Raw genomic sequence first — 13,768 nt, 5'->3', positions numbered from 1 at the left:
TATATGGCTTCCACATTCTTTGGTGCTGGTACATGCACTCATACACAAGAGCATGGGGATGTTACCTGTGTGCCCATCTCTTCCCTGGTGATTGATGCTTACAACATTCTGGTCAAGAAGAAATTTTACAAGTTCTATGTTCTTTCCATAGGTGCAAGCACTGCAAAAAATAAAGGCAAAAGTGAATGCTATAGTCCATAAAAGGACAAATACTTTGGGTAGCCAAAAATTTTAGAAGTACCACCTGGAGATGAAGATGTAGTAATAGAATAAGGGAATCTTTAGAAATGTGCAAATGCGTGATTAATCCACCAAAGCATGTTCATTCCCATCATTTCAAAAACATTCTAATTATTCTTACATGAATTAATTTTGCACAATGATGCAAAAATAATACAGTCTGTTTTGCAAAGTACCACTTAAATAACACTTTACAAACTAACAGCATCATGGCTGAACTGTGTTCTCCCCCCTCATTCCTGATGTAGAACGTGGAGGCTCCAGCAGGTTTCCAGGCAGAACAGGCTCTGGACTCAGCTTCAGACCGGGCAGGAGGAGAGGCCGCCATTCACACACGTTGACAAACCTGCCCTACGCTTGCGCTCTCTCTCCCCATTCACCACCCGGTTCCACCTCCTAGTGCATGTCCTCTCCTGCAGCTCCAGACGCACCGTCCACGCGGAGCGCTCCGATTCCGCGTTCCTCACCTGGGACATCTGTGATTTCGGGTGGCGCGTTGCGCGTGTACGAGTGGGAGTCTGCTGATAACGGCATTTAAAACACTCACCTGTGGAAAGCTGTTTCACTGAATATATTCTCTTTAGTGAGACTTTCTGTTCCTGAGAGCTGGATTATTTCCTTGACAACCTCAAACTTCCCGTTGTAGCAGGCGCTGAGGACGAAGCCAGCGATGGCTGTTAACACACCGGCCCTCTGGTCATGCCCACACCGTGTGCCCCAGCCCCCCGGACTCACAGGTGCAGGGGGGTGTCTCCATAGATGTTCACCACGTGGGGCTGCACCTCGAAGCTGCTCTGCAGCAAGAACTTCACAATTTCGTGGTGTCCGAATCGACAGCAGAAGTGCAGAGGAACATGGTCTTCGTTGTCCTGAGCATTCACTGCCGTTCGACCCAGAAAGAGACAGAAGAAAGCGTTTTATACTTAACATAGCTTGTTTGGGATATTTAGTAATGCTTTATGTGTTGTGCATATACGTTATAAAATCTCCTGCTGAAGTATTTATGGTTCTATTTCTTTAAAATTGAAATTTCTGTGAGATAGCATATATCAAAACTACATTACTCAATATCATGTGTAGTTCACTGTCACGACGATTTTCTGGATTTTGGGTACCACTACTTTCTTCCAGTAGCAGAAGTATTGAATGTTTTGATGCGACTTTTCAGGAATGAATCACGAGTTATAAATGACCCTCAGAAAGAACAACTGCTGCCAGTATATTTCAGCGCGAAGCAAAAGTAAGATACGTAGTTACTACATATAAGAAAGCAATTCACTGAGCTATTCCAACGCACGGAACAGCAGTTATTAATTGCAAATACCAGAAAGAAACAAACTTCACTGTTGCTCTTAGGAAAGGGAAATCCAGTTGGTTTTAAGGTTTATTTTAGCTTCCTTAGGTAGCAGGATCAAAGTCTAAAACTAGTTACACAGTGACAGAAAGGAAATTGAAACAAAATGGAGACACAATTTTTATCATGAGCTTCTATTTTAAAAATATCCCGTAACAGAACAAGATAAACTCAACAGTTCTTGAGATGGAACAAGGCTCTAGGCGGAGTTCTCCGTTGGTGCAGAGACATACAAATACTGTTTTCATTATCCAAAAAAGGTCTTGATTCTGTTTTAAAAGAAAGCACACCTTGCTGTGGTTCTGAGGGTATTTCTTTCCATGTTTAAAGATCCAACCACAGCTGGTTGATATCACAGCTGATGGAACTGACAAGTCCAGCCTACCTGTGCAATGCTTAGGTCTCAGTTCAGTCTAGCACAAGATCTTTGAGACCGTTTACAAGAAATGAAGAGCCTGCTAAGGAATGATGTGTTTGTTGGAGGTGTCCCAACTCGCGCTGTTCAGCACAGCTCTGACAAACAGCTCTTGGGGGCAGCTCTTTCCCATAGCTGAGCCTGAAGTAATGCTGAATGCTCACAGAAATGGATGGCCCTCTAAACTGAGCTGAACTTGCAACTTCACTAACGGCTACTGGCAGGTAGTTCCAAAGATGAATTGTGTTTCAGGCCAAAAAAAAAGAAAAAAAAGGAATTTCTGTAACTTGCATTAAGCTTGTAGCCCACAAATTTCATTAACTGCCCCCACTAACCTTCCTAGCAGTCTTATATTAAAAGGAGTAAAGAAAAGTAAACTGTTTTATTTCTCTATTCTAAGATAATTCTTCACTTTATAGATTCATGTGACATGTTAGCCTTTATTTTTTATTATGATGAGCTACCAGGCACAGATTCCTTCTGAAGTGCAATAAATAAGAGGGGAATAAATGTCAAAGTTTTACAACAATGAATGTGAGTGTTTTAGAATACGTGCCCGCAGAACGGCCTGAAGGACATCGGGGTCCTGGGGCCACGAGTGGCTGCGCCACAACAAGGTGTGAGGGGAGCAAGGAGGACACATGTATCGTCCTTTTTTGTGCAGATGGAAATGGTGTCAAATGCTTGCAAGCCCTTTCCTTTGCTCCGGAGGGATGTATTGTACAACATGGGATGGTGGGTTTTGTTTTAATTGATAGCTTTTTGATTCCTAAATGAAACGTGACAGGCAAACTGGAATATTGTCTTAAAAAGAAGTAGTTCAGAGGCAGAACAAACCAAAATCAGTCAAAAGCACTTTAGAAGAGAGTTATGGCAAAAAGGTATTAATCATATTGATTCAGGTCTTGCTAAAGAAGAGTACAGGAGAGTTCTTCAAATTGCAGTTTTAAAGTATTTCTATATTAAATCAAAGATAGACAATACATCTGTGGTGGCAGTCAGAGACTTAAAAATCTGGTTGCCTTACAAGTAAACAGTAAAAATGAGCAGATGCTAAGTTCTTGTCTGGAAGAAGATGGAGTACTGTAGAAATTATTTTTAGGATGGAGACATTACTTAGGTAGAAAGTAACAGGTGAAATCATTTCAGTAAGTAAAAGGATGAAAAAAACCAGTGCAAGTCTGTTTTAAAAAAAATAAGAGAAATTGCTCAAGTCCCAATGAGTGATAACTGATTAACATTCAGAGAAGCCTGACTGAACGTGGCTGGATTTTTAATATGAAACTCTGGTTTAAAATTTGAAATGGATGGTATTTGGCAGATGTGACAGTGATTTTCAAAGATACTTGAAAAAAGAGGAGCCGGAATGCTGGGCAGCTCAGTAGTCCTGAGAGCAGCCAAATTTTATTAAAAGACCATAGAAGTTATGAAGTCAAAGAATATATTTGATATCACATGGTCCATGAAAGAAATCTCCAGAACCACCAGTTTGGAGAATAATTTAAAAAAAGCATTTAGCTTAGGTGAAGAAAGGAAAATGCTTGTTTTCTGGCCACCGACTAGTTCGCTAAGTTTGTGGATGTTCTGTTTCTTAGTTACCCCATCAGACTAGAAAAGAGTTTTTTAAATATGAACTTTTTTCTTTCACTTTGAAGGGAACGGTTTTTGAAGTCACGCAAACATCTACATTAGAAGTCCTACTTCTACATTTAAGCATTTGAGAAGCAATTATTTAAAGAGAAATGGAACATAAGAAAGAGTAGAACATACTGATAATTCTAAATCACCATTAATTTTTTTTTACAAGCCCTCCTTTCATCCACCCATTCCTTTTTCTGCTGAAGTGTTGGGACGGGCCAGCTGATAACACAGCAACAGCTCGTTATTTTCAATAATCAAGTTTATCTCCCTTCATGTAAGTGGCACGTGAGACTGAGAAACACCAATGAACTGGATGCGCTGGGCTCCGGTCCAGACGCCAGCGCTGCTGGGACCCAACCACGTCCCCTCTGACGGCCCAGGGGCTCAGGACTCCACAACACAGGTCCTAGGTCAGGCCTATCCCCAGCCCAGGCTCAGCCCGGGGCTCACCTGCATCTTTACCTTAAGATAAAAACCCTCCTCTCCATTTTGTTTATTACAATTAACCCAGGAAAAATTCTACCAGATGACAAGAATGAATCAAAAACTATGAAGTGATGCTATGTACCCCAATTATTGCTACATTCTACCATTTGGATGTTCTAAAATATAAAACCGAATTTCCTGACAGAATAAATAACGCACATTGGTAGCAATCCCACTGACTCAGTAATGCAAAGAAATCTCTAGGAGTTTGTAAGGTATGAAAAAATGAAGGAGGAAATGGAAACTGTTAAAAATGAAAATATAAATGAGAAATTCCAGGCTAAATCAGTTTGAAAACATGTCCAGATAGTTAAGGCACTTCAAGTGACAGCAGCTTGTAATGGCATGCTGGTCTTTGAGATATATGAACAATCTCAGAGTTAATTGGGAGCTTAAAGGAATCTGATCAACAGCTCAAGAAATGTGCTTGAGAGACCTCATGTGATTTCTGAAAATACACAGAATTTGCTCAGTCTTTCCCTACAGTCTTTATGTTAAAACAAATGATGAGATTAGTATCTGGAGAACCAACTGTACTTGTAATGTATTTTATATACATGCATCTATAAAATATGAATTTTTCTGATGATATATACATGAGTAGTACATTGCTTTTATAAGTTTTTCTTGTATACTGTGGTGGGGATGAAGAAAAACTTTGGCTGTTGTTAGGCTGCAAATGTTGCCGTATTTCAGCAATACTCTGACCTTTTCAGTCTGAGTCAGCGGTTGCTGTTTTTCTTCAGTTGCCATGGCCCCAGAGCTGATCAACGGGTCACTCAGGTTGTGTTAAAAGGAATAGTTCAACTTTATGACACCAATTACTGGTCTGCACAGGACACTGCCAAAATTTCTTCAGGTTATTTCAGCAATTACTTCCATTCCTAGGCATTTAAGAGTTGTTCCTCTGCTGCTATATTTATACCAAATTTCAAAGTGTGCTACTTTGGGAGCAAAAGGCTTCTTGCACCAAATGCTCTTTTAGTTCATTTGTTTCTTGTTTTTTCCAGCTCTGTTTTTCCAGGATCAAACTTCCAAGATCCCAAGGCAAACTCCTAACCCCACTGAAATTAATGGAAGTTTTGCCATAGACTACAAGAGGGACAAGATTTTACCTTATATATTGTAGATATTAGTTAACAAGAACGGAAACAATGCAAGTGAGATGACAAACCAAGTGAAGAAAACCCTCCAACTGCTATTTCTTTGTTTCAGTTGCCCGAAGATGACACACGAACACACAGAGTATGTATTAGGAAGCTAAATTCAACATTCAAGGTCTGACTCTGCCTATAAAATACAATGTTAAAGTTGATTTTTTTCAAATATCTTTTCTTACCGTCAGCTTTGCTTCCCTCTTCCATCAGGAGCTTTGTGATGTTGAGGAAACCTTTGGCAGAAGCCAAGTGGAGAGGCCTGTCCCCAACTTCCCCGCTCGCATTCACATCAGCTCCAAACTTGAGTAGGAGGTGAGTTACCTAAATATTTCATCAAAGCTAATTAAAATATCACATGAAGATAAATCTTTTGACAAAATCAGATAGAATATTGCATTGCGTAATACTGTATGTGAGCATCTCTTTGAAGCTGCAAGAGGGAGAGGAGATTCAACACAAAACTCATCTTCAAGTTGCACATCCTTGAAAAGATTAAAATGCTCAAAGGCAAGTGCTCATTCATTCTCTGAAATGTTATGTATAGTAAAGGGCTAGACACAAGACATGTATTTGTTTAACTGAACAGTCAGCATAACAAAGCAACTGCCTCCCAAGTCCACGATGTCAGAGCCTTGGCTTCCTTTCTGAACAGCGTATATTACCACAAGAGACCATACGGGTTTTTAGCGTAATTTCACAAGAGACTGGTTATTGGTTCAGAAGTGGCTTATGGCAAATAAGCAAACTAATCTCTCAGCCTGACATGCACGGAGTTTCTTAATGATGCGGGATGATGAAGCACATATATTGATGTATATGACAAGAGGGATCTCGGGATGCATCTGTGGTCCACACCTTTGCTGTCACACAGCCACAGAAGCATTTTGAATCATCTGTGCACCCAGACTCTGCTCTTTCAAAAGCTTTTCCTACAAAAACACTTCAAGTAACATGTCAGTGGAATGAAAAATACACTCTACCTGTAGGTCATCCTTTGAAACTTGCCAATATCCCAGAACACATGCTTTAACCAAGGAACGGTATGGGGAATGACTTGCATAAGCCCAAATAGACTCATTATTACATTTCACATACAAGGGCTATTCAGGGCAAACGAGTGCTAGATTAACCACACGTCAATGATCCTTTAGTAAAAGAAAGAATCGGGAAGTTCGATGCCAGCTTTGGGCAGAACGTCAGATCATGGTTCGTAAGTCTGTGATCTGTGTGAATGGAGCAAGCACAGCTGGACCTGCCCTGTGCACAGCACCTCGTGGAAAACCTGCTCCCCAAATTACTGTTTCTTTCTGTCAACTGGAAAATGGCCACAATTTGTGAGTTCCAAAGAAAGCCAATAGAATTTCCATGTAATGATTACTGGGAAGTGATGTCCACTTGCTTGAAGAGGTTTACGGTAGCAGACTCACTTTCCTCGTGCAACCCGTGAAATGTGGGGTGAATAAACACCAAACGAAATGTGCCTCTGGGTCCAGGTCTGTCTGTAGGTTATCATAGCTAGCGAGACAACCATTTGTTTCAAGAGCTTCAGAGGGGAAAACACCAATTTTTGCTGGGGTCTAGCACAGGGGATTAAAGTGTAGAAATGTCCTGTAGATATTCAGACTCTTAGACGTGTAACTTCAGTATGTGAAGCCTTTCCAGGGAAGGACCCTCTGGGCTGCAAAGCAAAAATCTCCAACGCTAAACTCAGAGTTGCCTTGGGGTTCTACTCCTCAACGTTCTGAAATTCCCCCATTTATTACCTGTTCATGGCCATAATATGCAGCAATATGCAACGGGGTGAAAAAGACTGCGTCCTGAACGTTCACATAAGCTCCGTGCTGCAGAAGAATCTCAACAGCCTGGAACAAAACCAACAGAAAATCCCAAGTAGAAGCGCTATATACAAGTGGTCAGCTAGTAATGCAAGATTTGGAAACCTTACATCACCAGCTTAAAAAAGAGCAAAAAACTCCAAACAAGCAAGTTATAAAGGTGTTGAACTGTGTACATGTAAAAGTGATTAACTTACAGTACTTTAACTGAACACTGAATGTCACTGATGCTTTATAAATAAGCCTGAAAATGTGTTTGCCAGTAAAGAGACTGATTTATGAAGTAAAAGGCAGAGAAATGACTGTCTGGAGTTTCTCAGAATAACCTTTAATTTTCTTGTAGCAATTATGAACAAGGGCAGTAAACATATCAGAGTTTTCAGAAGTAAAAAACCAAAACAAAATGAAAGATTCTTTTAAATGTAAATGTATGAAGGTAAATTCCCTCAGTGTGTAAAGATTTATTTGTATTTTAAAACATAATAGCCCTTTGGCTTCAATAAATAACCCTAAGAGTTTTCTTTCAAACATCGCTTTTTTGGTGCTTCGGGAGGCCGGTGTTTTCCTGGCTAGCTGTGAATTATCAAACATTGGCTTTCCGAATAACTGTCAAAACAGGAGTGTGAATGAAATCGCTCTGGATCACACGCTGACAAGCACAGGCTGCTGGTTTTTTTGAAGCACGAGGGAACCTTTTTGCACGCTAAGGGCCTCGTGCCATGGTTTACTGGAGGAGTTCTACATATCGTGTTGATGAACGTTAATTTTCGAGTCTCACAACGCCGGGGACGCTGGACGGTGGGTGGCTGGGAAGGGGGGACACGGCGGCTGTGACGCCCGCTCCTAATGCACCTTCCTGTCGCTGCTGAGGTGACACCGCGTCATCGCACACCTGACGGGGCTCGGAGAGCAGCAGTTCAAGCGTCGTCCCCTGTCTGGAGGCCCAGGTCAAGCTGAGCCCTACCGGGGTCCGCACTGGGACCAGTGCGGCTGAGCAGCCCGGCAGCGCTGCTGGGAGCGACGGGCGCGCTCGTGTCACGGTGGCAGAGGCCACCATGAGGGTGCCAGTTTTTAATTCAAAATGATAATTGGAGCACTTTGAACAATACTCTTACTTGGTAATTTTTCCCAAAATTCTCTTATGAAAGGCTTATTCAGAAGTTTCTGAACGTTCGAGTCAATTGTGTTCACTTCTAAGACAATTAATTAAGCTACTCTGAAGGTTAGAAGGAATCAACAAAATAAAACATTAGGCAGACTACATAAGGACTTTGTCTTTTGGATAAGGGCAGGGATAAGAAATCTTCTAAGAAAATAAAATCAATGATTATTGACCCTTTAGCAGGTAAACTTTAAAAGAGAAGAAAACTTCAGCAATTAAGGCCTTTGAACCAGTGCAAATTGTGTGTGTGTGTGTATAAGCCGGTTGACTGAAAATGTGGCACAGAAGATGGATTTCTTTCCATCAGTGAGCTCCATGGCTGCTTTAACCTGGGAGTTCATCAGACACGTATTTTTTCCTGCAATGTACGTGCACAAAGGTGCTTTTTTTCTGTTGAAAACCACACACACACTTTGTTCCAGTCATCCAGCCAAACTCTTATACTTGAAGGGTATTTATAAACCTAAAATGCATAGCTAAATTCACAGCTTAAAGGCAAGTAATAATATCATCTGTATTTCCTGTTTTGCACTTAGTTATTTTTTCAAGCATTTCTTGCTGATTATCACTCTTTAAAGAATTCTGATGTTTGTCTCCATAAATTAGTCCAGCACTCTGTAAGTTAAAAGTTTTACCCTAGCAGAGGACAAAATCTTTGCTTGCTTAATGAACCCAAAGGAGATAAAAAGCAGAGTATCTGAATTCATGAGTACGTTTACAGTCATAAACCTTTCATTACCGAGGTATTTTTGCACACCCGGCACTTGAAGAGATTAAAAAAATAATTAAGTTACAGTGAGTGAGCTGTTGCCAGGGTGACAGAAATGAGCTGATGTGTGAGACGACTGAGCTGAGGTGGTGGGTGATAAGAAACTGCCTAGAGAGGGAAGGGCTTGGTCGCGGCACCCAGGGAACCTCGTCCTCTCCTTCCCCTGCTCCCAGCGACGAGCCTCCAGCCCACGGGAGACTTATCAGGGTGGATGCTTGAGCTTCCCGCTGGAAATGACTTACCCTGAGAACACCTTCCTCTGCGCTAACCCAGAGTATAAAATAGCTCCAAACTGAGAACCTCTGTCCCTTTCTGAAGCGGAAGTCACAGGGCTCTGAAGTGGAGCCTGTGACACTAAGAGGGAATAAAGATCTTTTCTTGTGCTTCCTTCACGCTCAGAAAGGCAGTGTTTGGAAACCTCCCTCCACATCCAGGTTCAGAAATCCTGACATTTAGAAAACAATGACATTGGTTGCTAAGACTTTAAAGAAATTTAATTTATGGTAAGCGATGTACAAACAGACCTATGCTCCTCGTGCATGTTTGTTCAATGTAAAAACATCTGCACAGATGTTGTTTTCCCAAAATGTACCAAAAAAATAAAGTTTAGCTGTACTAAACCAATTCTGAGTTTTGTTTTGAATGGCATTGATCTAAAATAAAAGACCTGCTAATACTAGCACTCACTCCTAATTTGCCGTACAGAAAGCAGAGACGCACCCTGTGATGCCCGGCGATGGTGGCGATGTGGAGGGCTGTCAGGGCGCCGTACCCGACCTGCTGGATGTCGGCCCCGCCGTGCAGCAGCGCCGTCAGCAGCTCCGTGTTGTCCTGCGAGAAGCGCACGCAGAACCCGTTAGTCCTGGCTGGCAGCGGAGCCCAGCAGGGCTGTGCGCGCCCCGCGTCCCCAGCTGCCACCCGCCGCGCTCGGAGCAGGGACCAAGCGTGACCCCGCAGCACGGGGTGCGAGGATGGAGCAGAGGGGAGACCTGCCTGGGCACCACCAGTCTCTCTTTTGCTATATAAACCCTGTGCCTTTAAAACCAGTCTCTACTCTGATTTTTGATGTCTTTAAAGATCTCTCCAAGCCATTACTAAGTGCTCATACAAGCTGTTTAAACGTCAAAACATTATAGTACCTAACACAGAATGAGGGCACCTGAGGAGTTCCCAGGTTAAATATATAGCACGTATGTCAAATTCCGAACAGTGAGCTCGTTTTTCATACCATTTCACTTCTTTCCTGCCATGCACAGAATTTTTGCTATGACTTCTTCCAGGTATAGCAACAGCAATAGGCACCATCGAATTATAGTAATAAAAATAAACTGGAAAAACACATTTAGAGTCATAAGGCCCGGGTAATATGACTGTTAATAAATCCTTCTTTACAAATAGAGAGGAGCTCGGCAGAAGAAGGAGACTTATGACCTTGTGGCAGCTATGGGACCTGTAAGGGTTGAACATTACAGTCTAGAATATAAACTTGTAAATTTGATTTGAGTTCCTGCTAAAAAACCTAAGTGCTATTGGGGCTAGTCTATACGTGGATTAAGTTTCTAAGATGCTCCATCTCAAAATAAGAGTCATAACAATTCTTTAGGAAAATTCTGCCTTTGTCCACTTTATTCCTTGCTACTGCTATTGTTGAGTCTCAAAAGATAAATACAACAGTGAAGAAAATGAATATCGAAGCTGAGTGTGGAACTTGAGGAGGAACAACAAAAAAGAAGTAAGAAAGACAGAAATTGTAAACCAAAATCCTTTGAGATTGTTTCTATTAATAGCTATAATAATAAAACCACTCCTCTATCTTGAGTTGCATTGCACGATTTAATCCATATTTCCCAAGCAATATTGTATCCTCATGGATGACACTGCAAAAGCACATGCTGATTTCCTGCGCACGGGCTCTTTGTAGATCATTTTCTCATGCACTGTAGATGTGAAATTTATGTTTTCACCAGAAGTAGCAACTAGAGAGTTCAAGTAGATAGTTCAGACAAATAAGCTGCCCAGTTCTGATTTCTTTCCATCAATTCTATTCAAAATAATTTACCTTATAGGCTGCCAAGTGCAGAGCTGTAAATCCATTTCTTGTTAACCTGGAAGGGCGCAGTCCTTTTAGCATCAGAGTTCGAATATGTGATTTGTTACCTTTGGGATGAAAATTGGAAAACAGAGTCATTTACAGAAAACGAATGTGCGGATGAAGTAAGAAATTTCTGTGTGAGTCCAAAAGCGAAGAGAAATAGGCAGCTTGTCTGCTGACCCGAGGGGAGCCACGAAATGCATCTGGTGAAACGTGCCATGGAACTGGGCACCGTCCCCTCGCCCAGGGACGGCTGCCACCTGCCCGCGCGCTGCCCGGCTGTTGCGCGCACTCAGCTGGGATTTGTTAAGGGATAGCTGAACTTGTAAAGAAGCCAACTGCTCTTTCAGCGCCCCGACCACACTGCAAAGAGCTCCAGGAAGCAGCAGGGGCTTCAGAGCCCCCGGTTCCTAAACCCAGGCCTCAGCCCCTCAGGAGGAGCCCTGCTCGGCTGCCGTCCCCACACACGTCACCTCGGGGACAGCTCTGAGGATGCTGGTGGATGCCAGCACAGCAGGTCACCCTGCTCTCACCCTCCTGGTGCACAGGGATGATCCCAAAAACGCATCTGCCTTCTGAACGCTTCTGGCAGTAATCAAGGCCAACGTCTTGTCTAACGGCTTCTCTGCCTCCTCCAGGCGCTCACAGACCGTGCCTGGTTAACGAACCGCGTGCTCTGCTAAGCTCCCTCCCGGCGGCCCCACCAGCGGCTCTGCTGCCACCCCTGGTGTCCGCTGGGGGGCCAGCTCGCGCTCTGCGACACGAGGCGTGCGGACCCGCGGGGCTCTGAGCAGCGCAGGGCAGCTCCCTGGAGCGCCCAGCAGACCCTCCACGCATCGTTCCTACGCGCTTCACAGAGCCGGAACCTGGCGGTAACATTGCCTCCGCCTCTCTCACCAATTTCTGCAGGAATTTGTGTAACAAGCGCAAAGCGTATGCATGAACTAATGAGTCACTATGTGGATAACAGAGCAGCAACGCTGATCAGTGGGAAATCGGTGTTTTTATGAACACCCCAGAAGACATCGCACACTCTTTTCTTGCCTACTCTGATTTGCTATCTGCGAAAATCCTAACAGATGCTATTTCTCGCTGAAGCATTTGAGTTATTCTTCTTTTAATCCCTCTGAAATCAAGCACGCGTATTTTCATTGTACTAGAAAAACGGATGTTGTATGCACGGCCAAGTACTGTTAGAAGTAGCTCCCTATCCTGCAGTCTGTCTGTACCACGTACAGAACACAGAGAGGCAGGCGATACTACACAATGAGTGTGGATTGATTAACTATTACATAAGTAATCTTGAATTAATTGAACACCTGTAGTAAACCATGCTACATTATCAACCAAAACTTCCATCGGGCTGCAGAATCAGCTATAATGGGTTTGGGCGTCACCTGATCCACCCCCCTTGGCCACAGGGTTTGGGGTAACACGGATGCTTGTCCAGCTGTCAGCAAGGACAACGCAGAAACCAATTAACTGAGCAGGTAATCATCCTGACAGCCATCAGACAGAACAGGCTGGCGGCCGTGTAAATAAAATGTTTAAAGAACATCGTGTTTCAAATACATACCCCCGCATATGCAACATAAATGAAGTAGAGAGAGCCCATTTTCTGTGCGATAATTCAAATTGACTTTGCAGAAGGCTTCATCAGAGCTGAAAGAAAGAGATTTTACAGATGATTACTGTTTTCATCCTTCATCACAGTTTCTTTCATTTGGAAAAAATTTAAAAGAGAAACCTCAATGTAATTTTTTTAAGACACGGGGCTCAATTTACACCCAGTTTACACTCTGTAAATCTAGAAATACCTTACTGTTATCAAGTAAGTAGTCCAGATTTACCGTTTTCTGAACGATCCTGCTATTCAGTCATAGTATATACATTCTGAATTCAGCTATTGTACATTAGAGAAGAAAAGAGGAAAGACTCTTTAGAAATATAAATAATCCATACAAATCAGTTTCTTTATTGATGCAATACTAGCTAAGAAATATTTTAAAAATCTGTGTGTTCATTCTAAAATGACGAGCAGGACATGCGCAGAACTAGAGGCAAACAAAGTAAAAAGAATAACCAGAAAAAGCCTTTCAGAAAGTGAGTTTATGCTCCCCAAATGAGAGCACAGAAACACTACAGAACCAATACATGGGAACATTTCTGTGAACACACTATGGAAACACGTACACAGAAGTTACCAGCGCTCAGACAAAATCTGGTAACGATTACTGCAAAAAACTGGCAATGCCTTATTGCACTGGAATATAGTAAAATAGAATTTTAAAATCCTTTATAGATCCCTATTTTCACTTCCCATTTTCTTGTAGCCAAGTATTTCTGGTTTTGATGCGAACAATTAAAACATTACAGTTTGGACTGCATCCTACGAAGGAAATGCATGTTGGCACTTAAAGTTCTCAGACAACTAAACTTACATTTGTTGAAAATTAAATACACAAAGCAATTAATATTTTTGTGGCGAATGTCAGTGTCAGTCTGTCCATAGAAGTTTGGGTTTTTTCCATTCAGTGTCAGTTTACCAATGATCACAGTTTAGCAGAACACTTAGATTTCTGTATCTGTACATTCATACTGAGTAGTACTGTTAATC

At 42.3% G+C, this 13,768-nt stretch overlaps 1 protein-coding gene across 5 annotated transcripts in view; it reads right to left on the bottom strand.

Moving 5' to 3' along the window:
* The window catches only part of TNNI3K (TNNI3 interacting kinase), a 50,546-nt gene that overhangs the window by 33,096 nt on the left and 3,682 nt on the right, over positions 1 to 13,768 (bottom strand). For all 5 annotated transcript variants that reach the window (XM_065655907.1, XM_065655905.1, XM_065655909.1 and 2 more), the window contains 8 exons: positions 12,728 to 12,813; positions 11,119 to 11,216; positions 9,780 to 9,890; positions 7,057 to 7,155; positions 5,476 to 5,614; positions 976 to 1,120; positions 788 to 892; positions 66 to 160 (listed from right to left, as the gene is read on the bottom strand). In XM_065655907.1, the coding sequence (XP_065511979.1) occupies positions 66 to 160; positions 788 to 892; positions 976 to 1,120; positions 5,476 to 5,614; positions 7,057 to 7,155; positions 9,780 to 9,890; positions 11,119 to 11,216; positions 12,728 to 12,813 (878 nt within the window). The remainder of the gene's footprint in view (positions 1 to 65; positions 161 to 787; positions 893 to 975; positions 1,121 to 5,475; positions 5,615 to 7,056; positions 7,156 to 9,779; positions 9,891 to 11,118; positions 11,217 to 12,727; positions 12,814 to 13,768) is intronic.

This window comes from Caloenas nicobarica, chromosome Z (genome assembly GCF_036013445.1).
Source record: "Caloenas nicobarica isolate bCalNic1 chromosome Z, bCalNic1.hap1, whole genome shotgun sequence".
NCBI classification, from domain to species: domain Eukaryota; kingdom Metazoa; phylum Chordata; class Aves; order Columbiformes; family Columbidae; genus Caloenas; species Caloenas nicobarica.
The sequence above is the reverse complement of the archived record's forward strand: the minus strand, read 5'-3'. Positions and strand labels throughout refer to the sequence as shown.